General features: G+C 39.1%; 1 protein-coding gene across 1 annotated transcript in view; it reads left to right on the forward strand.

Moving 5' to 3' along the window:
* The window catches only part of LOC114367804 (cation-chloride cotransporter 1-like), a 33,228-nt gene that overhangs the window by 3,162 nt on the left and 2,258 nt on the right, over positions 1-27,808 (forward strand). The window contains exons 5-12 of the mRNA XM_028325003.1: positions 7,451-7,565; positions 8,313-8,413; positions 8,612-8,673; positions 9,338-9,565; positions 11,205-11,319; positions 24,289-24,483; positions 25,088-25,488; positions 27,067-27,228. Of these exons, the coding sequence (XP_028180804.1) occupies positions 7,451-7,565; positions 8,313-8,413; positions 8,612-8,673; positions 9,338-9,565; positions 11,205-11,319; positions 24,289-24,483; positions 25,088-25,488; positions 27,067-27,228 (1,379 nt within the window). The remainder of the gene's footprint in view (positions 1-7,450; positions 7,566-8,312; positions 8,414-8,611; positions 8,674-9,337; positions 9,566-11,204; positions 11,320-24,288; positions 24,484-25,087; positions 25,489-27,066; positions 27,229-27,808) is intronic.

Raw genomic sequence — 27,808 nt, forward strand, 5'->3', positions numbered from 1 at the left:
TGTGAGATATGATCAAAATAGTGAGAAATGTGAACTTTAAAACCCCCAACTTGGCTCTTACACTTTGTTTTGAAACATTTCCATGAATACCTTTTCAATAGATTTATTTATTTATTGTTTATTCTAAAGTAAAGTGTATTTGTTAAGATTGAATAACTTATTTATCAAAATAGTGAGAAGTTATTTTTTGTTTTCATTAATAATTATAAATCTTAGAATGTGGGTTATGGCCTAACTCAAACCCAAAAGCTAGCTCAAAAGACGAGGGTTGCCCCTCACTTTTATATTATATCGTGGTACTATCTCTAGCCGATGTGAGATTTGGTTTTTCCCAATAATAAAAATGCCACATTAAAGATTGTACATAAAATGGTGAAAAGTAGGGTTGGGTATACAGATTGGCCCAACCCGTTTAAGGTCCAGTCCGCAAAACCCACATTTTAGACGGGCCAGATAAGTCCGGCCCATGAAATAAATAGACTTTTTATAAGACTGTATTCGGTCCGCCAAAGCCCGTGGATAACGTACGGGTCCACAAGCCCAAATTGTATTCAGAATTATTTTTAAAAACAATCTATCAAAATCTGGTAAACACAATCTATCGTGAAGGAGGTGTAATTGCGTAGGTGGGTGGCTCGCGGACTGAGGATGGAGGCCAGAGGCGCGACGGGTGGGTGGGGGTGGCTGAGGCACGACGTGTGAGTGGCCAGTGGGGGGAGGGGGGGGGGGGGGGCAGAAAAGTGAAAACATAATGCCTTTTTCACCAATCACCATTTCTTGTACAATTTTTTTGAAAATTGGAAAGAAAATGAAAACATGGGGGGTTATTTTGTAATTAGTGAAAGCAAGAAATGAGAATAGACAATGTTTTTTCAAACCAAATAGAGGCTCTAAGCTTCCAAAACTTCTAATCTTCAAATATTCTACCTGCCTAGAAAATCTGGAACCTGCATCTTGTGTATAACTGTATATGATTCACAGAACACATTTAACATTTGTTATACTCTTATCAAGTGCTTGAAGTAATTCTACTAATTATGTAACATAGAACCTGTGATATGATTCTTATGTGAAATATGACACACATATGCATCATCTATTCATCCTAATTAAAATGTATTGTATACATGGCCTCATTAATTAAGCCCTTCTTGGCCTCTATGCTCAAATTAATTTTTATTTTTATAGGAGTATATATTTACTTGATAGACTGATTTTCCTTCCTCTATGTATAGAATTAACTTCACTCTATTGTAGTGCTGTAGTTAACTGACTAGAGTCAGTTGACAGTTAGAGTTAGTTGACGGTTACATTTTTGTAACTGCCTATATAAACTGAGACGTAACCTTTTTCTCATTGGGTTGAATCATATTTCACTTCACCTCAATTCTGTTAGTGATATTCTCTCTCTCTCTCTCTGAGATTTCTATATGTTATCATAGAGCTCTGTTTTTTTTTTTTTTTTTTTTTTTTTGCCTTCCAAAAAATAAAATAAAATAGAGCTCTGTTTTTTATCTTCATGGCTTCCGCTTCTGCTCCTCCTCCTCCGCCAGGGAACGGTGGCTCTCTGCTAGGTTCTTCGGCGGTTATCACTGCAAAGGAGTTTTCGCACTCTATTTCACAAAAGCTTACCAATTCCAATTATTTCCTTTGGTGTCAACAGGTTGAACCTGTTCTCAAAGGACATTGTCCTTTTCATCTTCTCACTGAACCGCAAATTCCGCCTCGATATCTCACCATTTCTGATCGTGATGCTGGTGTTGTTTCGTCTGAGATTTTGGTTTGTGAGCAACAAGATCAGCTCCTTCTGTTGAGGCTTCAATCCACTGTTTCTGCTGTGGTGCTTCCGCAGCTTGTCGGTTGCAAAACTGCCTGACATCTTTGGGACAAGCTTAACACACACTTTCACTCTATTGTTCGTGCGAAAAAGCGGCAACTCCGCAATGATTTACATAACATTTTTCTGAACAATAGTTCTATTTCTGACCATTTCTTTCGAATTCAAACAATTATTGATTCTCTCTCGTCGATTGGAGAACGTGTGTCTAAATCTGATCATGTTGACATTGTTCTTGATGGTTTACCAGATGAGTTTGAGTTGCTGTCACTTTTGTGAGTGGCAAGTTTGAGTGCTGTCTATTGATGAAGTCGCAACTCTCCTATTGGCTCATGAGACTCGAATCGCTTGCAAGAAATCACTTGCCTCATCTGTAGCTTCCATTAATCTCTCTGAAGGAGCAGAACCTAATTTTAGCCAAATTCGGTGCACCAGGATTCTCATCCTCAAGCCTATGTTGCTCAAGGTTCTAGCTCATCGTCGCATTTTGGCATGAACTATAATAATTACAATGGTGGAAATAGGTACATTAACGCTGGCGCTGGCCGTGGTGGCAGTGGCAACGGCGGCTGGAATTTTAATCGTGGTGGTTGCAATGGTGGCCACAACAGAGGTTGATTTGCTCATATCCAGTGCCAAATCTGTCATAAATATGGTCATGGGGCTTCTTACTGTCATCATAGGCACAATGATGATTATGTTCCTACTCAGCCTATGGATTATCCCATTCAGTATCCTGATCAGAATCAATCTCAGACCTCTGCTAACTCCAATCAGAACACTAATTCCCATCAGATACAACAGTCTCATCAGTCTCAGTACAATCAGTACCCCCAGAACACTAACTTTCCTCAAGCCAATCTGACAAGTGTTCCTTCAGCCCCTTCTATGAGTTGGTATCCTGATTCAGGGGTCTCTCACCATGTCGCAAATGTTTCTCAGAATATTCATCAAACCATTCCCTTTGAAGGACCAGATCAAATTACAATTGGTAATGGTCAAGGTTTGAATATCAACTCTTCAGGTTTATCCTTCTTCTCAACTCCTTTTAATTCCAAAATTCCCCTTGTTCTTCATAACCTCCTGTTTGTTCCTTCCATTGCCAAAAATTTAATCAGTGCCAGTCAATTCTGTTGGGGTAATTCTGTATTTTTTGAGTTTCATTCTGAATTCTGTTTGGTCAAATCTCAGGTCTCTATAGAGGTGCTCCTTAAAGGGATGGTAGGCTGTGATGGTCTCTATCAATTCCCTGATTTGTTTCAGTCAGCTAGACAGCAACTCAAGCCCTCTTTTACTGTCAATTCTATTTCTGCTGCTGGCTCAGAACCTGTGCCAACTGCTTCTTCTCCGCATTCTGTTTCACCTAGTGTGAATAGAATCAATCCTAGTGTATCTCGTGTAAATACTCTCTCTAATAGTGATCTTTCTTTTGCCACTTGGCATTCTAGATTAGGTCACCCTAGTGGTGACACTATGAAACTTTTATCCAAATTGTGTAATATTCCCATTATGAATAAAACAGCTTCTGATTTTTGTTCTCACTGTTGCGTTGGGCAGGTCTCATCATCTCCCCTATTCCCCTTCCCTTAGTGTGTATTCTAATCCTTTTGACCTCATTTATACAGATTTGTGGGATCCTTCACCTGTCTTGTCCAACACTGGTTACAGCTATTATGTAACCTTTGTTGATGCTCACACTCGATTTTCTTGGCTTTATTTGTTGAGAAATAAATCTGAGACTCTTGATCTGTTCAAACAGTTTCACACTTCGGTTAAAACTCAATTAAATTTACCTATTAAAGCTGTTCAGTCTGACTTGGGGGGGTGGGGGGAGTACAAACCCTTTACTAAATTTCTTGCAGAACTTGGTGTGCAACATAGATTGATCTGTCCCCACACTCATCATCAGAATGGAGTTGAGGAAAGAAAGCACTGACACATACTTGAAACTGCCCTAACTATGTTATCTCAGGCCACTATGTCTCTTGAGTACAGGGACCATGCTGTTACTTCTGCTGTGTATCTTATCAATCGTCTTCCATCATCCTCTATTAATCAAGAGGTGCCTTATCAGCGATTGTTCAACAGACTCCCAGATTATAAGTTCTTGAAAGTGTTTGGATGTGCCTGTTATCCTCTTCTTCGCCTGTACAATCAGAATAAACTTCAGCCGAGGTCTCAGGAGTGCCTTTTTCTAGGTTATTCTCTCTCTCACAAGGGTTACAAGTGCATGGCTGAAGATGGAAGGATGTATATTTCAAAGGATGTGATATTTTGATGAGTTGACCATTCCTTTTCCTAGGCTGTTTGGAGAACCAGACTCAGTATCCTCAACTACTGCTGCTGTTTCTTCCTCTCATCAGACCTTAACAGTTCTGTCTATACCTCCAACAGGAGTCACTCCTCCCACCCTTGACAACCCTACTCCTGCAGAACAAGTGGATAATGATTCCTCACCAGCTATTTCAACTTCAGTGGGAACAAATTCTGTTTCAGATACTGACTCTCAGCCAGCACCAGCACCAGCACCCACTGTAGCTGCTCCCACTCCAGCAGTTCTTGTCAGACCTGATAGCAATCATCCTATGTGCACTCAAGCCAAGGCTGGTGTAGTTAAACCCAGGTTGCAGCCTACTCTTCTTTTAGCTCATGCTGAGCCCAGATCTACAAAGTCTGCTCTTTCTTATCCAACATGGCTGGCAGCTATGAAAAATGAGTATGAGGCCTTGATGAAAAATGGTACTTGGTCTTTCACTGCTCTTCCTTCCAATAGGTCCCGTGTAGGTTGCAAATGGGTTTTTCGAGTCAAAGAAAATCCTGATGGCACTGTCAATAAATGCAAAGCCAGACTAGTGGCTAAAGGCTTTCACCAGCAACTTGGTTTTGATTAAAATGAGACATTTTCTCCTGTAATCAAACCAGTTACTGTCAAAATTCTTCTTTCTCTTGCTGTCATTCTCAAGTGGAGTCTTCAGCAGTTAGATGTCAATAATGCTTTTCTCAATGGTGTTCTTGAAGAGGATATCTACATGAGTCAGCCCCCTGGATTTGAAGATTCCAACAAACAGATTGTGTGTAAGTTGCATAAGGCAATTTATGCTCTCAAACAAGCTCCTAGAGCTTGGTTTGATAAACTAAAGGTCACTCTTCGGTTTCAGTTCAGGTCCCACAAGTGTGATTCCTCCATTTTTGTTTACACTGATTCCAGAAATACTGTTATCTACATGCTTGAGTATGTAGATGACATTATTGTCACCGGGAACAATCCTATGTTCATCAAGTCCTTAGTCACCAAACTCAACACTGAGTTCTCACTCAAAGACCTGGGGAATCTTAACTATTTTCTGGGAATTGAAGTCTGACCTCAGCCCAATGGTGCTCTTATTCTGACTCGGTCTAAGTACATTAGAGATTTATTGGGTAAAACAAAAATGAATGAGGCCAATCATATTTCTTCTCCAATGGTTGGAGGCTGCAAGTTGACTCTTAGATTCTTAGAATGTGGGTTTAGGCCTAAATTAACCCCAAAAGCGCTCAAGGGGTGAGAGTTGCCCCTCACTTATATACTATTACTTGGCTTTATCTTTAGCCGATGTGGGATTTGGGTTTTTCCCAATACATCCCCTCATGCCCAACACTTCTTGGGCTTGGTGCATGGATAACAATGGTGGGTGACCCTTTTGAATAATATTGGATATGTTTTGATACCATCTTAGATTCCTAGAATGTGGGTTTAGGCCTAACTCAACCCCAAAAGCTAGCTCTAGGGGTAAGGGTTGCCCCTCACTTATATACTCTTACTTGGCTTTATCTTTAGCCGATGTGGGACTTGGATTTTTTCCAATACATTCCCTCATGCCCAGCACTTCTTGGGCTTGGTGCGTGGATAACAATGGTGGGTGATCCTTTTGAGTAATATTGGATATGCTCCGATACCATCTTAGATTCTTAGAATGTGGGTTTAGGCCTAACTCAACCCCAAAAGCTAGCTTTAGGGGTGAGGGTTGTCCCTCATTTATATACTCTTGGCTTTATCTTTAGCCGATGTGGAACTTGGATTTTTCCCAACATTAACTAAGTTAGGGTATGTGCCTTTCCTTGATCCCACTCAATACAAGTCTATTGTGGGAGCCTTGCAGTATGCCACCATCACTTGACCTGAAATCAGTTTCTCTGTTAACAAATAGTACATGTCAGATCCATCAGAACAGCATTGGGCAGCAGTAAAACGAATTCTCAGGTATCTAGCTGGTACCGTCAACTTTGGTTTGAAGTTTCTCCCTCCCTCTACTGGACCTCCCTTTACAGTTCATTCTTATTGTGATGCTGACTGGGCATCTGATCCTGACGACAGAAGGTCAACTTCTGGTGCAGCCATCTTTTTTGGCTCAAATTTAGTTTCTTGGTGGTCAAAGAAACAGTCTGTTGTTGCAAGGTCCAGTACAGAGGCTGAATATCACAGTCTAGCCTTAGCCACTGCAGAAGTCACATGATTAGGTCACTGCTGTCTGAACTGCACATTCCTCATCACTCTCCAGTCATCTTTTGTGACAATCTGAGCACCGTTGCTCTTGCTCACAATCCTGTTATGCACTCTGAAACCAAGCATATGGAATTGGATCTATTCTTTGTTAGAGAAAAAGTTTTGGAGAAGCAACTTCAAGTGGTTCATGTTCCTGCCATTGATCAGAAGGCTGATATTTTGATAAAGGCTTTGACTGAAAAATTCACTTCCAACCTCTAATGAGCTTGGGGGGGGGGGTATAGGAGTATATTTACTCGATAGGCTGATTTTCCTTCTTCTATGTATAGAATTAACTTCAGTCTATTGTACTGCTGTAGTTAACTGACTAGAGTCAGTTGACAGTTACATCTGTGTAACTGCCTATATAAACTGAGGTGTAACCTTTTTCTCATTGGGTTGAATAATATTTCACTTCACCTCAATTCTGTTAATGATATTTTCTCTCTCTCTCTCTGAGATTTCTATAACTTTCAGCTGTGTTTTCCCCTCTCCCCAGGCCACTGGGTTCACTATAAAAGGTTTTTGATGAAACAATGAGGCTTGAAACTGTGCAGTGTGTGATCTTTGTTATTCTTTGGGCATTTAGTTGGACCGATTGCATGCATCTTTAAGTGGAGTTCCTTTCCCCTATATTGACAGTGTTATGATCTTATCTGTTCCGTAGTTCGTGGCCCATGGTTTTATCATGGGCGGTGGCATGTCCAACTTACAAAGGGGTTGGGATGCCCTACTGGCCTACTACATTCCTATTCCCCCCAGCTCTCGTGGATACCTCATACCTTATTATGTTTACGTTTTTTTTATTCTTTTCAATAGGGCTTCAATTTTCTGTGCTGAAATTAAAAAAGAGAAAACCAAATGATGAGAATTATGTTCTGATTTTAATCACTAACTTAACGATACTGATTAACCTTTTCAAATTACAGTGAGTATAACTTACAATAAGTTGATCATTATTCATTATTTTCTATGTGATCCTGTATTTTAATTATTGTAATATTTGTTTGCTCTCCTTTGATATTTTGCATTTTGTCGTTAAATTAGGTAAAGTTTGGATGTTTTCTTTTCAATAATTATCACTGTTGTAGGATTGTTGGTATGGCTGGCATAGGAGAGACATTGCTGCTTGTTTCTTTATGTGGCACTTGTACATTCCTTACTTCAATATCATTGAGTGCTATTGCAACCAATGGAGCCATGAAGGTATGCATTGTATGAGTAAGTTGAGCTATTGCTTATTTGGTATGACTACAGTCTTCTTTTCAAAATCTGATTGTTAAAATTAAGTATACCTTATACGTATCTTTCTTTTGGATTATTTCACAAATTTAAACTGTATTTGTTAGTTAATTTGAAAAAAAGGAGTTTGTTGTCATGTCTTGCTTAAGTTATGAGACTAGTACAATTGATTTGTGACAAGGTAATGCCCGAGTATTTAATATTTAGTGGCTATTAGGTGCATAGGATATAATTGGGCCAACTCGAATTTTCTCTCTAAAAACCATTGAATGTGGGATTAGTCAAACTAGGGAAGGATGTGAAGACTCCTTGTGGTCTTATGATAACAATAATAATGACAACAAGTCTTTTCTCTTAGTTGGTGTCAGATATCTGGATGATTAAATGCACTATTGTGTTTTGTTGAAAACCAATTCAAAAAGGTCATTTAGATCCCAGGCAGTGTTTGGCCAAACTCTTTCTCCTTAAAAGGAGAATTTAGGTCAAGCACAATTTTATTTTTAGTATGTTCTGTGAGATTTTTATTTATTTCTTTATCCTTTTTTTAGTTTTAATTTTGTGTTTGAAATAGCTCAATAAAATATCTTCTCGAGTGATCTCTTGTACAAACAAAAGCAGTTTATTAAAAAAAAGAAGCAAATCCTAACATGCATTAAGTAGGCTCTATTAATAAATGATATAGTTTAGTATTTTCTTGTGTATGTTCTGTAGGGTGGGGGACCTTACTATCTCATAGGCCGTGCCCTTGGTCCTGAAGTTGGAGTTAGCATTGGTCTATGCTTTTTCCTGGGAAATGCTGTTGCCGGAGCACTGTAAGTGTATAATATGAATATATATATATATATATATATATATATATATATTTTTTTTTTTTTTTAAATTTTAAACTGTTGAAAGGAAATCAGGCTAGGAGGATGATGTATCAAATCTTACCAAATTGTAGTCATGATAGCTTGATATGTACCGTGCAATTAATTCTGAAGTTCTTTGTCTGTTGCTTATGGTTCTAGTTATATATTGGGAGCTGTAGAAACATTTTTGAAAGCAGTTCCTTCTGCTGGGATTTTTAGAGGTAACGAGTCTCATTTTTTTTTGGAACTAATTGTATTTTATGCATGCTGTTTATTTTTAAATGCATGTTATTTAGTAGTTGCAGAAGATTGGTATTTTGTGGTATTAGTTTTGCATATATCCTCTCCAACTTTCATTATCATATAAGTAATTTAGTCAGCAACAAATTTTGCCTCAAACTTTGGTGTAATCTACTGAAATTATGGATTTGTGTCATTGTGCTGATATATATGTGGGATACAAAGAGAAATTTTGTTTGTGTGTGTGTGTATTTACTTTAATGGTTTTTTATTTTGACATGTTAAAAAGACGCTTTCTAAATGATAAAGATAAATGTGCGTAAAGGCCATCAAACTGTGATTGTTTTTTCCATCACATTTTTCCTCAGTGACTATAACTCAGGACCCTTTGCATTGATCACCATGAAAAAGGGAATAGCAAGAGTCACTATTCTCTTTTAAGATTAACGAAAACACCCTGTGCAATAATTTCTTTTTCATTTCTTTGATTTTGAGGTTTATTATACTAAAGGGTTCTATAGTCCTTTATATCTTGACTTAAATTAAAGCATTATGTTTGAAGTGAGCAATTGATCGTTTAATGATTTATTATTATTATTATTATTATTATTATTATTATTATATTTTTTTGTATTGCAAGTGCAGAGACTATCACTCAAGTTAATGGTACTGCAATTGCACGACCAATACAGAGTCCAAGTTCACATGACCTGCAGATATATGGGATTGTTTTGACTATTCTGTTATGCTTTATTGTATTTGGAGGAGTGAAGATGATAAATCGGGTTGCACCTGCTTTTCTCATACCTGTTTTATTCTCAGTCGTCTGCATATTTTTGGGAATATTTTTGGCAGGGAAGGATCATCCTTCAGGTTTGTATTTTGCTCTGTCCCCTTTTCCCAATTTTCCACTGCTGGCTTGTCCTTCTGCAACCACTTTTCTGTTGATAGAAGATCCATGTTTTAGCTTTATCCAGCATTAGCTTACATGTAGAGTTGTAGACCTTTTTGTCAAGAAACTTTCTCAATCTGGTAACACTTGGGTTGGTTTTCAGGAATACGAAACATAACTTTTGGGCTTTTTGCTTCATTTAATTTCTTGCTAGGGTAAGACTATTGTGTCTCTTTTACACATAACCTGTTATCAAAAGGATGAAATGAAAGGAATATCAAGAACACTGATTATGCCGTAGGTGTAAGCGTAACTAAATATTCCAGAGTTTGGACTTAAAACACTTTTAATTTCAGTGTAATGGACATTTTATTTCTAATCTAAATCTAAAAGGGAAGATTAGTTTTGAGTGAACATACTAGTGCTGAATACACTCTGTTAAATTATATACAAAAAAAATTAAACTATCTCAATTTCCTAAGATACCATGAATGCAGGCTAATTATAAAAGTGTGGAAGTAATTAAGATAATACTAAGTTATTTATAATTCCAACATACTCTAATCAAGGTTCTCTTTTTACAGTGTGTTTACTTTATTTTATTTTGGACAAATTATTCTTTTTGGCCAGATTTTTGAAAGAGCTTTTTATCAAAAAAAGTATTTCTCCAAATTTAAGTGTTACCAAACACTCTCTTTGAGCTTCCGTTTGAGATGAAATTTGATTGATAGAGAAGCTACTGAGTTTCAGTCTCTCTCATTCTTGTTTGATCCTGCTCATTTTCTGTCAATGCTAATGGGACACTTTATTCTTTGTGTTATCTTTGCAGTCCTTATTTCAGTTTCTAATTTACTCTGAAATCATCAGCTTTTTCATGTCAAATGTAGGGATTTGCATATCTATAGGTCGACTTTGTGAACCTGAAGAACCCAAACCAATCCAACCTCTAAAAATTGATTAGGTTTGGGTGGTCAGATAAAGAGTGGTGACCTGATAGTGTTTGATTATTTTTGTTTCTGATTATGTGTGTGTGTGTGTGTGTGTGTGTGTGTGTATGTGTGTAATTTTTAAATGATTGTTTAAATTTTCTTATGTGACCCAGTGATCCTCCCCGGACAACCCAGACCTAATCAGGTTAAGCATAAAAAATTCACAAAAAAAGCGACCTGAATTCAGTTGGTTTGGACTAATTTTTTTTCCCCAAACTTGACCTAACACAACCCTCAGTCAATCCTAGAAAAATGTATTTGGAAGTCCAAATCTGCCTAAAATTGTGTTTTGTTTGGAAAGCAGTATTAAATAGGATCCCTTTTTTGTTTTTTGGAGACAAACAAATTTAGTAAAGAGGCAAAGAGTATAACTAACAATTTGACATGAGTGATAAGAAACACTCCAGCAGAAGCAGGAAATAGAATCAAATCTGGCCAATGATTAGGGAAACATTACTCTTTAGGATTGGTAACTTGCTATTTCGTAGGGATTTGTTGCTATTACTCCTTGTTGTTGACTATTGAGGATTTATTTTCTTTCATTCTTCCATGTTTTTTTTTTTGTTTTTCATATTTACGTTTACTGATTTAGTTCATTTCATTTTCCCCCTCTTTGCCTTATTTAATCCAGAGGGAATTACTGGGTTGAGTTCGGATACATTTAAAGAAAATTGGAGTTCAGATTATCAAAGGACTAACAATGCTGGAATTCCAGAAACTGATGGCTCGGTAACCTGGAATTTCAAGTAAGACTTTATGGCGTTTTCTCATGTGTTTATATCCTTATTCCCTTGTGGGCTTTGCCTTTTAGTCTGTAAATAATTTGTGGGCAAACTGTTTTTAATAACTTTTGACAACTGACCAAGTGTTACATGGTGAATCTAAGCAACATGATAACAGTATGAGTTTGATTAGACTAAATCTGAAGGTGTTATGCTGAATACCTAGTGTGGCTATAGTGTGGCTCAATTTTTTTAAAATTTTTTTTCGTGCAAATTCTATTTCTTGATGTTGTAAATGATTTCAAAACCTTTTATCCAAACATTTCAATTTTGGCACTGGAGATTTTTAGAGTGGTTTATTTCATCTTTTAAGTAGTTGTTGGATTCCATAGCTAGGGAAACCTAGTGAACAAGGCTCCCACCAGGTGGGTTTGGGGAAGGTAGATATATACAGCCTCCCCCCTCCCAAAAGAGAGGCTAAGCAGAGAGGCTGTTTCTAGGATTTGAACCTATAACCTCTGGGCATCTTGCACCAAGGCTTACCTCAACTTATTGGATATTATGCTGAGTTGATAGAAAGGATGTTAGACAGTTAAAAGATATTATTGTTATTGTTGTATTGTATAAGGGGGCTTGAAAATCTCTCTTCTAGAGGTTGACCTTTTTTTTTTTTGGAAGGCGAAATATATATTATATTATTGATTTAGATAAAACAGTACAAGTGGTACTGAACAAAGAAAATACAAAGCACCTCTGGTGCTGCCTCCCAAAATAACCCAAACTAACCCATCAAGAGAACATCACCACATAGGTTAACCAAAGGACTCCGATATATTAGAGGACCAATGGTTGAAACTACTGTTGAAACCTTTCTCTCTAGCTTTTATCCAAGACCAAGCTGTAAACATAGCCTCCTCCATGACTTTAGAGTAATCAAAAGGTTTTCCTTGAAAGATCAAGATATTCCTATGGTGCCATATGGTACTAGTTAGAGCCACCCACCACCCACACCATCTGCTTTGATTTATATTAACACCAAATCCTTCACAAAATTGAGCTAAATGGCTTGCTGGGGAAGCTGGAAGAGGTCCTACAGCCCTGACCCATCCCATGGATTCCCACCACAGGGGCATAATCCTTTTACAATTAAAAAAGAGGTGACCCACTTCCTCCTGCTCTTGACCACAGAGAGGGCACCCTTCATCTTGGAGAAGCACATTTCTTCTTAGCAAATTACCCTTAGTGGGTAACCTGTCCTTAAGAAGTCTCCAAGTGAAGACTGCTGCTCTTGGAGGAACTTTCAACTTCCAAATTAATTTGAAGATGCTGACATCCGAACCTGAGGCATTGTTGTTCAGCATTAATCTATAAGCCGACTTGGTGGAGTACACACCACTAGATTCAGCTTTCCATCTCATAGTGTCCTGCAAGTATCTCTGGATAGGAATAGAATTAATCTCCTCCATAAAGTTGACTGCCAAATCATTTTCATGGTCAAATAAATTCCTCCTCCATTTAAAATCCCATCTCCAGCTATCTTCATAGAAGGTCCCCATTTTTTAAATGATACTATGCTGCTGTCTGCTAATCATATAGAGTGAATTATACTTCTGCTGCAGATTGAATTCTTCCCCTAACCAGCTGTCTGTCCAGAAGTGTATTCTATCACCCCCACCAACACTCCATGCCATGTTTTGATGAAAAATGCTGTGCTCAGGCTGGTGATAAATCTTCCTCAGATCCCTCCACCAATATGAGCTTCCCCTCTTATCTCTGCCCATCTGGAACTGATTCCAACCTCCATATTTGGAATTTATGATTCTAACCCATAACTGCTGCTGATCAGTAGCTAATGCCCAAATCCATTTGCCCAGCAAAGCTTCATTGAATTTAGGAATATCTTTAATCCCTAAACCTCCTTCCTCCCTAGGTAGGCAAACAACCTCCCATTTTACCCAAGGGATTTTCTTGTAGTCCTTATCTCCCCCCCACAAAAAATTTCTCTGCAGTGCTACCAATCTATGAACTACCTTTTGGGGGATCTTGAAGAAGGATAGAAGATATATTGGTAGAGCATTAAGGACCGAATTGATTAGGGTCACCCTTCCTGCCATGGATAAATTTTTCTGCGCCCATTTAGATAATGTGGATTCACATTTAGTGATCAAAGGCTCCCACACAACCCTGCTTGAGGGTTTAGCTCCAACAGGAATACCTAAATAACAGAAGGGGATTTCCAATTGTCTACAATTCAGGGTTTGAGCAGCCTGACTTATCCAATTGACCCTACCTCCTATAATCCCAAACTGACTTTTAGCATAGTTAATCTTCAGACCTGAAGCCAATTCAAAACCTCTGAGCATAGCTTTCAAAACTAAGACATTCTCCCAAACAGCTTCACCCACAAAGACTGTGTCATCTGCATATTGTAAAATATTAGTGGGTTCCTTTGTCTTCCCAACCATGTAACTTCTGTATAAGTTTTTCTGAATTGCTTCCCTCATCAATCCTGTGATGCCTTCTCCAACTATATTGAAAAGTAAGGGGGCTAAAGGATCCCCTTGCCTCAAGCCTCTAGTAGGAGCAAACTCCTTTGTAGGGCTGCCATTAACGAGGATGGAGATGGTTGCTGAACTGAGGCAGGTTGAAATCCAGTGTCTCCATTTGGGACAAAATCCCATTCTTTGCAGCATGTAGTCCAAGAAACCCCATGAGACTGAGTCGTAGGCCTTTTCAAAGTCCACCTTGAAAACCATAGCTGGCTTCTTACTTCTACAAGCTTCCTCAATCACCTCATTGAGAATTACAATTCCATGAAGGATGTGTCTGTCTTTGATGAAGGCTGTTTGTCTCTCATCAATAAGGTCAGATATAACATTCCTCAATCTATTTGCTAATAACTTAGCTATCACCTTGTACATACACCCAATCAAGGAGATTGGTCTGTAATCATCAAAGGTCTGAGGGTGTTTAACTTTGGGAATTAGGGCCAAGAAGGAAGCATTACTGCCTCTAGGGAAGCAGCCATGCACATGAAATTCATCTATAAATCTTCTAAAGTCAGTTTTCAGCACTCCCCAAAATTCTTTAATGAAATTGAAGTTGAAACCATCGGGTCCAGGGCATTTGTCCCCACCACAACTCCACACTGCTTCTTTGATCTCATGATCCAAGAAAGGGGCAATCAATTCCTCCCTCTGCCTTTGATTAATTGAAGAGAAATGAACTCCATCAAGGGTGGGTCTGCGAATATGCTGTTCAGTGAATCTGCTGAGGAAAAACTTCACAGCTTCATTCTTAACTTCACTGGGGTTCTGAACCCATTCACCCTGAATGAGAATTCCATGAAGGCCATTACAATGTCTCCTGAAATTTATCACTTTGTGGAAGTAAGAAGAGTTGCTGTCCCCTTCTTTTAACCATTTAGCTCTAGATTTCTGTCTTAAAAGAGATTCAAAAGCAGTTGAAGCCTCCCACAACTCTTGCTGCAACTCTCTCTTAGCCTTAATCTCAACCTCGGACAGACTTCTATTAGATGCTATATCCTCCACTTCATTTAGCTTCTTCTGGATTTTGTGAATCCCCTTATCATTGACAAACCCAGAGTCTTTACTCCACTTCCTTATGGCCTCTTTCAGATATTTCAATTGACCTTATCATAAATATAATTTATATTCACATGCATATATGAATGTTGACCCAATAGTGGAGATGTTAAATTTGGAGTTTATTCTATGTTGATTTTTGGTTGAAGGATTGTGGAGTGTGTCTAGAGCAAAGATTTTAAAACTTGAGAGCTGCAGATGACAGTTTTTTTACACTTAATATTGGACGATAAGTCCTAATTCCTTATGTTGTAGGAAACCCGTTATATGGAACCATTTTTTACCCAACGTTGCTGGTTTTGCTTTAACAAGCTTTAGATTGCTATTTTTTCCCTCCTTATGTTCTTTTCCAATACTTAGAAAGCAATATTTTGTAATTCGTATTAATTATGTGCCCATTTTTCTTGAAATTTACTATCTTGTAGGGGTGGGCATGGATTTGATTTTCATAAGTCCAATCCAGATCCATTTAAATGGATTGGATTTTAAATCCAGATCCATATTTTGTAAAAAAAACAATTTGGATTGTTTGGATCCATCTTAAATCCAGTTTTAAAATCAAAAACCATTTTTGCCTGAACTTAATCGAGGCAATTTTTGGCCGATGTCGGGCGCTGTACTTTTTGGTCGACATTGGTCAGAGCTATTTTCAGCTGACATCAGTTAGGATGACTATTTTTGGTCGATCTTGGTTAGGCTATTTTCGACCGACCTCAACCGGGACAATTTTTGATGACATCGGCCTGGGCATTTTTAGACCGTTGTCGACTAGGGCATTTTTTGTTCAATGTCGGTCAAGGATGTTTCTGGCCGATTTCGGCTAAGGTTATTTTTTTGGTCAAGGTTGGTTAAGATTTTTTTTGGCTGATATCGATCGATGATATTTTTCGACCTACGTCAGCCAAAAAATAGCCGCAACTGGCACCGACCAGAAAATAGTATATAGGTACTCGAGTTTCGTTGTTTGTTTCTTATAATAGATAACAAATTCATAGTTTCAGACATATCTTGTTACTCAGTCATCATTATTGACTTTTAGTATCATGTTTTCTGGGACCATTTACTGCAAGTCTGTGACTTGAATTTCACAAGGGTTGATTCTTTCAGTGGAAAGTAGAATATTGGAAAAGACTTAAGACTTAAGATGGGTTTTTGTTAGTTCCAGTAGACAGTAACTAATAGGAATTTGTCAATTTGTAACTTATAGATGGGAAGCCACAAGGACAATGGCTGGGAATGGAATTTCACATGGAGAAGACCTCTGTTTGACAGTGAAATTGATAGGGCAGTCAGTTTTCTAATTGAGGTCCAACATAAGGTTATCCAGCAACAAGGATCTGATGGGTGGGAGTGGCTTGGAGACCCAACTGGCCAATATTCAGCTCATACTGCCTATAATATGCTTGGGGAAGGATTAGAAACTGGAATACAGGATGACTGTTTCACAAAATTATGGAGCATAAAGGTCCCAAGCAGAATAACTGTCTTTGCATGGAGGCTAATTAGGGATAGATTACCTACAAGGCTAAATTTACAGTGGAGACAAGTGCAGCTCACAGACATATTATGCCCTTTTTGCAGAAACAAAGAGGAGGATGCAGCTCATCTATTCCTACATTGTAGCAAAATCCAACCTATTTGGTGGGAAGCTATGTCTTGGCTGAACTTAAAAGGTGCTATCCCCCTCACCCCCAAACAACATTTTCAGCAACATATAGATATTCAAGTTGATGGTGTTCGGATCAAGAGGTGGCAATGCTGGTGGATGGCACTAACGTGGTCTATTTGGAAGCTAAGGAATAGCATAGTGTTCTCTAATGCAACTTTCAATGCTAATAAATTGTTTGAAGATGCAACATTCATTCTCTGGACTTGGCTTATGAACTTTGAGAAAGATTTCTCTATTCACTTTAACCAATGGTCCAGTAGCATTAGACAGGGATTTTATTTCAGTAGAGGATAGATCATTGTGGGTTACTAAATGTAATTTTCATATGCACCCATAGAAAGGTTCTCTCTCAGAATATACATGTCTGATCGTGGAACCTTTTGTATGGTGCTCTTAAGGCTGTAATTTAGTACCTCTGGTACTAAGTTATATTAATACAATATTATCTTTGCTGAGCAAAAAAAAAAATTAGTATATGTTGCCACCTGACTTTTACTGATGCATATTTCTTTTTTTTTTTTTGCTCAGCAAAAATAGAAATGTTATTACTATGAGGAAGTACCAGTGGTACTATAAGTACAATAGGCTGTAGGGATCCAACTAGTTCCATTAATTACAGAACCAGAGAAGATACACCTAACAGAATTACATAGATTCATCATGTGGTAGCCCCTACTAGTTACTAAACCCTTCCTTTAAATTAGTGGACCATTGGTTAAAATGTACTACAAAATCCTTCTCCATGGATTTGACCCACGTCCAAATTAAGAGGACAGCATCATCCATCAATTTGCTTCCATCAAAACTTCCATTTTGAAAAACTATTCTGTTTCTATGCTGCCATATTGTTCTTGTGAGAGCAATCCACCAGCATTTCCATCTTGTAGCCTTCTTTCCCTGATTTTTCCCGATTCCATGTTTCAAGAAGTGATCCCTTGGGTTTTGAGGTAGAGCTGTAGTGAGGTTAACCCAAGACAATGACTCCCACCATAGAGGGAGGATGTTGGTGCAGTTGAAGAATAGGTGAGTAGCCTCCTCCTCTTCAATTCTACAGAAAGGGCACAGGGTATCTATTACCATCACTTGTCTCCTTCTTAGGTTTGACTTTGTTGGTAGTCTATCCCTAATTAGCCTCCAGGCAAACACCACAGACTTAGCTGGAATTTTGAGTTTCCATAGCTCCACAAAATCTGAATTCTGATCTGCCCCCTCTACTCCTCTCCTTATTAGGTCATACCCTGTTTTTGTTGAATAATGTCCACTTGAGTCGTGTTTCCATATCCAAATGTCCTCCTTTTGAAGGTGTAGTTGCTGCTGTGATATCTCCCCAATAAAGGAATCCGCCATTGCCACTTCACTGTCAAAAAGGGGTCTCCTCCAATTAAAACTCCATTCCCATCCGCTACTCGGGTTACTCCTCAGCTGCATAATGGTTTGATTTTGCTGGCACGAGATCTGATACAACCTTGGGTATTTCTCCATTAGCAGTGCTCCAGATTCCAGCTAGTGGTCCTCCCAAAATCTAAATTTATCTCCCCTGCCCACCTTCCAAACTGTTTCCATTTTAATTACACTGTTGGGCTGTTGCTGTTGTGATGAGAGCAGGTCCTTCCACCAAGTAGAATCAAATCTGCTCTTTGTTCCTTCCTCAAGTGTCCTCCACCCACCATACTTTGAGTTGAGTAGCTTGACCCATTGATCCTCCTGCTTGTGGAAGAGCTCCCAACGCCATTTCCCTAGCAAAGCTGAATTAAAAGTCTTGAGATCTTTGATTCTGAGGCCGCCTTTCTCTTTTGGTAAACACACTGTCTTCCAATTGACCCCAGCTATCTTCCTTTGATCCGGACCTCCTCCCTATAGGAATTTTCGCTGAATGACTTCCAGTTTTGCAATTACTTTTGACGGGACCCTGAAAAAAGAGAAAAAATAAATGGGAATTGCTGTTAGGATAGAATTAATGAGAGTCACTCTCCCCCCGAAGGACATGTGTCTGTGTTTCCATGTGGCTAACTTTCCCTCACATTTTCTGATTATAGGATCCCAAAACACACTACACCTTGGATTATCCCGAATGGGGATGCCCAGATACTTAAATGGCAAGGACAAAATTCTGCAATTAAGGTATTCAGCCGCCTCCTTCCGCCATTGATTAGACTTCCCAATTACCCCGAAACTGCTCTTTACGAAGTTTATCTTCAAGCCGGATACAAGATCGAAGCTTCTCAGTATCGACTTAATTGTCTTCACATTCTGCATTGTGGCTTCACCAAAGAAAATGGTGTCATCTGCATATTGCAGAATATTAATCGGTGTTCTGTCCTTTCCCACACAAAAGCTGCTGAAGAGGCCCTTAGCCAATGCTTCTGTCATTAAGCCAGTTAAACCTTTCGTAACAATATTGAAGAGTAGAGGCGCTAGTGGGTCACCTTGCCGCAGACCTCTGAGGAATGAATTCATGTGTAGGGCTGCCATTAACCAGCACGGAAATTGAGGCTGATTTAAGACAGCCCTCTATCCAGCTAATCCATTTGGGGCAAAATCCTAATCTGTTCATCATATATGATAGGAACATCCACGATACAGAATCGTAGGCTCTTTCGTAATCCACTTTGAATACCAAGCATGACTTATGGCATCTCCGCGCTTCTTCCACTGCCTCATTAGCAATCAATACGCTGTGCAGCAGTTGTCTTCCACTTATGAAAGTTGACTGCCTGTCATCGATTATTGCTGGCAACACCTTCTTCCGTCTATTTGCTAGAAGCTTAGACACAATCTTATAAACACAACCTATTAGAGAAATAGGTCTATATTCATTGAGATTTTGTGGATTTTTTCGCTTTGGAATCAGGGTAATAAAGGATGCATTGCTGCCCCTCGGGAAGACCCTGTTTGCATGGAATTCAGTGAGAAAACAGATGATGTCGGGCTTTAGAATCTCCTAGAACTGTTTTACAAATTTACAATTTAGGCCATCCGGTCCCGGGCTTTTTTCGCTTCCGCAGTCCCATACTGCCGCCCTGATTTCTTCCTCCAAAAAAGCTCCCACCAACATATCATTTTGCTGCTGTCCAATGGCCCTAAAACTGATTCCATTGAGGACTGGTCTGCACTGATCAGGTTCAATGAATTTGTTATTAAAGAAACTGCAAATCTCCTCTTTCACTTTTATGGGGTCATCTACCCATGATCCATCTATGAGTAATCCTCTGATTGCATTCTTTGTGCGTCTAGCGTTCATCAACAAGTGGAAGTAGCGTGTATTGCAGTCCCTTTCCTTAATCCACCTTATCCTTGCCTTTTGTCTCATCAAGGATTCGTGAGAATGTGCCGTCGACCATAGCTCCTCTTGTAGCTTTTTACGAGTCATCATTTCATGAGGATAGCTGTCTACTACTGCTTGCGTCTTCCAATTTGTTTAAATTGTCTTCGATTCTTTGTACTCTATTCAATGAATCTCCAAACTGCTCCCTGTTCCACACCTTCATTGCCTCCTTCAGTTTTTTAATTTTTACCTTGAGTGCAAAGCCTCCCCAGCCTGTTGGTTGTGTGTTTGACCAGCACTGTTTAACATTCTGTTCAAATGATTTTTCTTTCAACCAACAATCAAACACCCTAAATGGTTTTGACACTCAATCAGTGATTTTAGCCCTTAGCAAAATTGGGCAATGATCTGAGAAATTCCTGTCCAAGGTGAAGCTAGTGCTGTCTGGCCATTTATGTAGCCATTGATGGGATACAAGGATCCTGTCTAGTTTGCTTTTAGCAGCCCCGTTTGGTTTGAACCACGTGAAACTCCTCCCTACATTAGGTGTTTCTACAAAGTCTAGGTCTGCTATCCATTCATTAAAATCATTGATGCTGCTGGCTTCCACACCCCTTTGGGACACACCTACTCTTTCAGAATGGTGCCTAATGCTGTTAAAATCGCCCAGGAAGCAGCACTATCCTTGAGGGTCCTGATATCTCAGTTGCTTAAGAGAGTCCCATAATTCCCGCTTATTATGACTATCACAAGGGGAATATATGTTTGCTATATATGCTTTCTGGTTTTCCTGGATGCAGGTTCGTTGCAGCAGAATAAAGCCTCCCCCCCTTACCCTTTGGTCCACTTTGAAAGTTTGTTCATTCCAAATGCAGAGTAATCCGCCAGCTGTATTTATTGCTGGCTGGAAGTCCCATCCAAACTCTATCACCCCACAGTAACTGGCACAAAACATTATCAATTTGCTCCTTTTTTGTTTCTTTTTTTTTTATCAGCCAAAATAAATATATAATTATATTAAATGAGTACCAGAGGTACTAAAAAGGTACAGTAATAAGATTACAATTGTGACCTATTTGAAATCAGCCCACTGTTTGGTCCACCCTAGGATGGGGCACAAAGCAGGCCCTATCACAAACAGACTCCTTTTTTGTTTCTTGAATGCGTAAGTAACATATCCGCTTTGTGTTTTCTGATCAACCTTCTAATTGCAGCCCATTTGACTCCTCTCCATAGCCCTCTAACATTGTAGGATACAATATTCATGATGAGGTGTTGCTGTCTCCCAAATCCTTAGTCTCCTTGCTGTCCTTGTCCTCCATATCGATGAGTTTGTTGATGATTATACTCTGATCTGAATCGCTAGTCACCCCCATAATTTTTGCTAGTTCCCATTGTGCTGCAGCCTCTTCATACTGGCCTCTGTTGGATCCATGAGTAATTGCTGTTGGTGTAGCCGTGCCCGATGTGGATTCCAGGTGTGTATGTGTATGTGGATTGATGTCTCCCATACTGTCTTGTTTTCCATTTAGGTGATCTTTCTTTTGTCTGCACCCCCTCGATCTCACATAGACCTTCCACTCACTTTCAATCTGAGTTGTTTGATATGATGAGCTAGTCTTGTTCAGTTTTGGGCTAGTGATCGTGTTCTGTTCAGAAGCTGCTGTTGGTGTAGCTGTGCCCGATATGGGTTCCAGATAATTAAGAGGGATGATATCATTGAAAGTTTGTTGCTTGTCACTTTGTTGGGCTGTTTTTTGTGTGCACCCCTTGGGTGTATCAAATACATGTAGCCCATTTCCATTCACGGCTGTTTGGTATGATGTACTAGGCTTGTCAAGTTCTGGGTTAATGGCTGAGTTGTTTTTTGAGGGGCCCACATCAGTCCTTGACCCAGCTTTAGTAAAAGGTTTGTCACAAGTCGCAGTTGGAGTCAGAGGGAGCACGCTGGGAATTTCGGGATGGGTTGGGCTGTCAAAGGAGTTATGTGGCATGAACGGGGTGGTGTGGATAGTAATGCCAACTCTGGGTCTGGCCCAATATCCCTGGCTTTGGATATGCATGCCAATTTTGAAAGCTTAATTGACCCGTTGGTGGTTTGTTGGTCAAAATCCCTCTGTCCTTCTTTTGACATAACTATTTCCTTTCTTGTGTATCCTGTGCGCTCCTCTGTGGCTGACACCTTCTCTCTGCTCCCCTACTCTTTCTTCTTTGTTGCTTCGCATGTACCATCCTCACCGATACAGGGCTCTGTATCTCTCTTCTTCGAGTTCTGCTGCTTTCCTCTTTCGGCGTTTGTTTGCACACACTTGTCAGTACTGGGTAGGTGAGTCTGTGCATATGGTGTAATACCTAGCGGGTTTTCCATGGCCCTATGATCGTCGGGTAAAAGCGACGTCTGGTGGCTATCGTCAACAGCGTTTTGCTTCCCGCCGAGGCTGACTCTCCCGGTCTGGAAATCAGGGGCTGTCTCCGGCACTTCAAACATTGTTCTGATGTCACTATCCTCGGACTCAATCTCTTTCGATGAGTCCGTAGCACTGCGGCCTGGCAAGGTCCTCATCCTGATATCAGTGCACCCTTCCTCGACGATGTACACTTTGTGTATCTCCCCACCGATATGAACTGCGACTGAGTGGTGGATCATAGGTCTCCTTGGAGTTTTGATAAGGATTCTGGCTCTGTCTAGCCTTCTCCGCTCGTCCACGTCGTCATCTACTTCGATGAGGTCTTCGACTGTGGCCACGATTTTTCGGATATTCTCAATGTCCCACACTTCTAAAGGTATACCCCAGCATTGTGCCCATATCAACCCTGTCCTGGCCTCATCGACGGGTTCAACTTTTCTAACGTGTGGAACGGAGATGTACCATTTTGGAATTCCTCTGTAATAATCTCCTCTGCTTTAGAGTCCGAGAGCTCGAGGAGGAGGATCATGTCATCACCGATGTATTTCGGCGCAACGTCGATCCCTAGTTCCCATGGTAAGTCCTCCTCAATTCTTTCTAAAGCCCCCAATTTTTTTAAACGGCCCACCCAAGCGCCTGTGTACCATTTACGCTCCGTTGTTGGCACTTTGAGGTGGAGTGAGGATTGGGACTCGTCGAAACTGGATTGTGGGGGTTGTAGGCGCCTCTTGTGTCCGTCGGCCATTTTGGTATTGGAAACCGCCTTCGCATATGACATAGGCAAGTTCCTGTAGTGCGTTGCCGTATATCGCGCAGCTGCCATTTGAGTATTTTGGCCATCCATTTGAGTCCTGGTTTTGGCTGTGTGCTCCTCGGATGTGATTCTTCTTCTCCCATACTTTGGGGCATTGACATGCATCTTCAGTCCTCCTACCACGATGTTGTCTAGCTGACTCTCTAGCTTACGTTCGTCAGATACCCCTTTAAACCTTACAAAACCGTAACGTCTGCCACCTTTGTTTCTATGTTTGGGGATGAAAATCTCCCTAACGTCCCCCCATTTCTTGAAGTGGGACCATAGCTCCTGCTCTGTTGTGTGCTCCGTGAATCTTGTGAAGTAAAACGTTGTGATATCAGCTTTGTCCCGCCAATTTCCGATTCTGGTGTCGGTGTAGCTTGTTCTGGGATCCTTTCTCACTGCCTCACGTTCTCTTTGTCTACCCCTCCCTCTTCTCACGGTGGTCCATTCGCTCTCCCTCGATCTCACCCTCTCTCTCTCTCATGGTCTCTTTTATGCTTACTGATGCATATGAAAGCATGGTTTGACAACTTATCTCTGAAACTCATACAAGTATATGAATCATGAATACGATTGTAGAACACAAATATGAGTTAAATGGCTAGTAACTTCAATTTTTGACAAACTCATGCAACTTCAATGAATCTCTAATAAAATTGGTAATCTCTCTATTCTACTTGTCAGTTTACAAGCCTGGATTTTACATGGTTTTGCCTTCAAAATATCCAGTTTTGGTTGATGTTTTGCTGCATGTATAGGATTGGTAAAGCTAATTATATGTTTTCATATTTATTTTTGTTCTGTTTTGTTAAGCTACAAACAATGTATGTGTTGGGCTAATATTATATGGTGAATGGATCAAATGTGGAGTTATGCTTGTACGTTATTGCTTTTATTTGCTTTATTATGGAGTTTTAATGTTGAATATTAATTATGGACGTTCTATTTAATTCTGTCTTGGTACAATGATGTTTTTAAACAACATTTTGAAACATGGAAACTCTCAAGAGTTTATCGTTTGCATTTTCTTGGTCTTTGTGAGTTCAACTAAACATTCAAGTTTGAGAACCTTGGGTGAAAGAGTTTGGGAAAGAATTTCACCTCCTTAAAATATTTTAGCCTTGGTGTCTGTATAATTTAAAACCATTCTCGATTAAAGCATGTCCCCAAGGGACCATTTTGTTGAAAAATTTGCTAGTTTATGATGTTTCATATTTTTTAACTGTAATTTTCCTTTTTCCCCCCAGTTCATTGGTAGGCCTCTTTTTCCCTGCTGTAACGGGAATAATGGCAGGCTCTAATCGATCATCCTCTCTGAGAGATACTCAGCGATCAATTCCTGTTGGAACTTTAGCTGCAACTCTTACAACTACTTTTCTGTATCTTGTTTCTTTGATGTTATTTGGCGCTGTTGCCACCAGAGAGAAGCTTTTAACTGACAGGTAATTTTTGGTTAAAAAGTTCATAAAGCTTTTCTTGATATAAAAAAGAATTTGTAGTGCATAATTATGTACAGTTTATTTTCTTAGTTATTGTAATTAGGATTAACATCCTCAATTTCCCTCTTACCATTCTTGTGTACAGATATGTAGCCTATAAATACCTAGGTTAGCATTCATTTTCTTGTCCATATATACGTTGTACTCACTGCTGTAAATTATCAGAAAATAGTAATATCATTCAAGTTCTCTTTTTTCAAGTTAATTTATTGAAGAACCTGAGAAAAACTGAATAGGAAGATCAGGAATCCTCCTAACAACAGAAAAGGATACTGAAAACAAGATACAAGGATCCAGCTCAAAAGACCCACTCTCTCTGAATGTGCACCAAATAAACCCTTTTTTATTATGTTACCTTTTTCTTTATGGTTTGAAGTATTTTGTGTCAAGAAGTCCATGTTCTCCATGCTAATATGTATCTGATCCTGGTTTGAATTCGAACATTCACTGTTTCTTTTTTCTTTGGGAGGAGGGCATCTTTATAATTTTGGATACTGATAGAATTTCTGTTCACTGGTTTTAAGTCTGATTTCTAGCTTTTATGCAGGCTACTTACAGCTACAATTGCCTGGCCTTTTCCTTCATTAATTAAAATTGGAATTATTCTTTCAACTATGGGTGCTGCTCTTCAGAGCCTGACTGGTGCCCCACGTCTGCTTGCAGCAATAGCCAATGATGATATTTTACCTATTTTGAACTACTTTAAAGTTGGAGATGCCAGTGAACCACATGTTGCTACCTTTTTTACTGCTTTCTTATGCATTGGGTGTGTCGTTATTGGGAATCTGGATCTTATCACTCCAACTGTAACTATGTTTTTCCTTCTATGTTACACTGGTGTCAACTTATCCTGCTTCCTTCTCGATCTTCTAGATGCCCCTAGTTGGCGTCCTCGGTGGAAATTTCACCATTGGAGTCTGTCCCTTGTGGGAGCATTACTTTGCATAGGTATGCTGTCTCCCTATGTTTTTCTTCCCATTGATTTACTTATCAATTGTTTCTTATTATATTCAGTCTTGTGACATCTTTGTGATTTAGATTTGGCTTGTTCTTCTATCTGTTGTGGAAAGGCTACACCTTGGATGATTGAAATTCTTTTTATGTAAACATAATAAATAGAAATGTAGCTATAGATGTGAGAGATAGTGCACTCCTATGTTGTTCGTGGTGGTGCAGCACGGAGCGGCCCCTTAGTGTGACGTGAATCACTGAAACTTTGTTGTGGAGTGTTTTAAAGGAGCAGTGGTCGCAGCCGCAATTGCAGTGATGTGGCGCGATTGTGGTCCCCGTTGTGGTTTCTCTATTCCGATTTTTTATTTGGAATGAAAACCCAAAAATGCCCTCACTATTTCAGCGTTAGTGAGTGTTATTCTGTAATTTTTACGCTTTATTTTTGTTTGGGTTTTTAGCTTCTGAAAACAGAAGCTTTTCGAACAAAAGCTTGTGGCGGCAGAGAACACTAACAGACGAATCTGCTTTTGTGCCCTAACTCCGACACACAACCTTCTTCTCTGGTGACATTCACTTTCCGGTGACTGGTGGCCCTTGTTGAGGTTTCCTTTTTGAGTCATTCTTTCCTTGTTCCTATTTCGTTTCTTCTCTCTTGTTTTCCTTTCCTTTTTTTTTTTTTTCAATTTTTCCCTTCTCTTATTATTATTATTTGTTTTTTTATTCTCTCTTGCTCTTTTTTTTCTTCTCCCTTTTTATTGCTTGCTGACAGCAGCAATATTTTTTTTCCTTTTTGGGTGTTTTTACTCTGCATGGTGCCTTGCAAAACCATGGCACCTGCTTTTAAGCCCTTTGTTTCCTTGACTTTCTATTTAATGTTTTGTTTAAGGTACAATTAGTTTTTATTATTAATTATGACGAGTCATGAATTTTGAGCTTTATGTATGTGTGTGTATGTATGTATGTATGCATGCATGCATGTATGTTAGTTAGAATAGCGGTCATTCCACCATTCACTATCCCGTTATCCCCTGTAATGACGGTATTGACAACTAAGGTGCACTCTAGACTCCAACAGTGAAATACCATCATGTATGACACTATGGGTGTTTTTTTTTTTTTTGTCTGGTAATGCTATGGATGTGTTTGAAAGAGCTTAATTGAGTTTGTCAAAATCGCAGTTTTGAACTTTCTGATTAAAATGTGTTGAGATTGTTTCAAGCTGTAAGTAGAATGTTTATTCAACAGATTGAACTTGATTCCCAGACCAACAAAGTCTTGTCGGTTCATATAAACTTCCTTTTCAGCTTCATCACAAATTGCAGTTATAATATGCAGTTGTAGACTTGTAGTTGCCAAAGTGAAGAGAGCAATATACGGAAAATCTTTTAAAATACATCATTTTTTCTCACAAATACTACAATTTAGCATTGTGGCGTGTCTGTGAGGAAGGAAGTTTTGAGAATCTATACATAGTTTGCTATTGTTCATTTGATACTTACTACTGTGGTACTGCTGCTGTGTGAGTGTTATATTGAAACTTGATTTTGTGGTGATCCTTACCTTTTACCTATGCAGTGATCATGTTCCTAATCTCTTGGTCATTCACTGTGGTGTCTTTGCTCCTTGCAAGCCTCATATATAAGTACGTGAGCATTCAAGGAAAGGCTGGGGACTGGGGAGATGGTTTCAAAAGTGCTTATTTCCAACTAGCACTTCGTAGCCTTCGGTCCCTAGGAGGTAAGTATCATTCAAATTTAATCATCTACTCTTCTCAAGTAAATACAATACAAAATAGAGTAATATTGCTGATTTTGGCAACTATATATGATTGAATGGTCAAGAACTCAAGATAGATTTGGTTGATCCACTTCTATGTCTTGTCAGAGGTCCCCACCACCTACAAACATAGCTATTTGTTCTGATGATGTATCATTCCTGCTAGCTTAGAAAAATCGTTACAGTTGATTGAGACAATTTCATGTCCTTGCACTCGGTTGGCAATTCAACCTGATCACTAAATTTCTGTTTTATTGGATGATTTCAAAGTGAACTAAAATATTTTTGACCAAGTTTCCACATTGTAGAACACCTTTTTTAGTTCTAAGTTTGTGTTTAATTTTATATAATGAATTATCTTGTATAGAAATGCTCTTAATATTGATGTTTAGGCTTGAAAATTTGCATGTAATATTAGGTATATGTGCAATTTTTTTCATTTTTATGGAAAACAATCCTACTCCCCATGAAAAGACTGGATTTAGTATTTAGAATTATCTGTACTTTTGAGAATTTAAAACTTTTTGAACTTCTGATCTCT

This window comes from Glycine soja, chromosome 9 (assembly GCF_004193775.1).
Source record: "Glycine soja cultivar W05 chromosome 9, ASM419377v2, whole genome shotgun sequence".
NCBI classification, from domain to species: Eukaryota; Viridiplantae; Streptophyta; class Magnoliopsida; order Fabales; family Fabaceae; genus Glycine; species Glycine soja.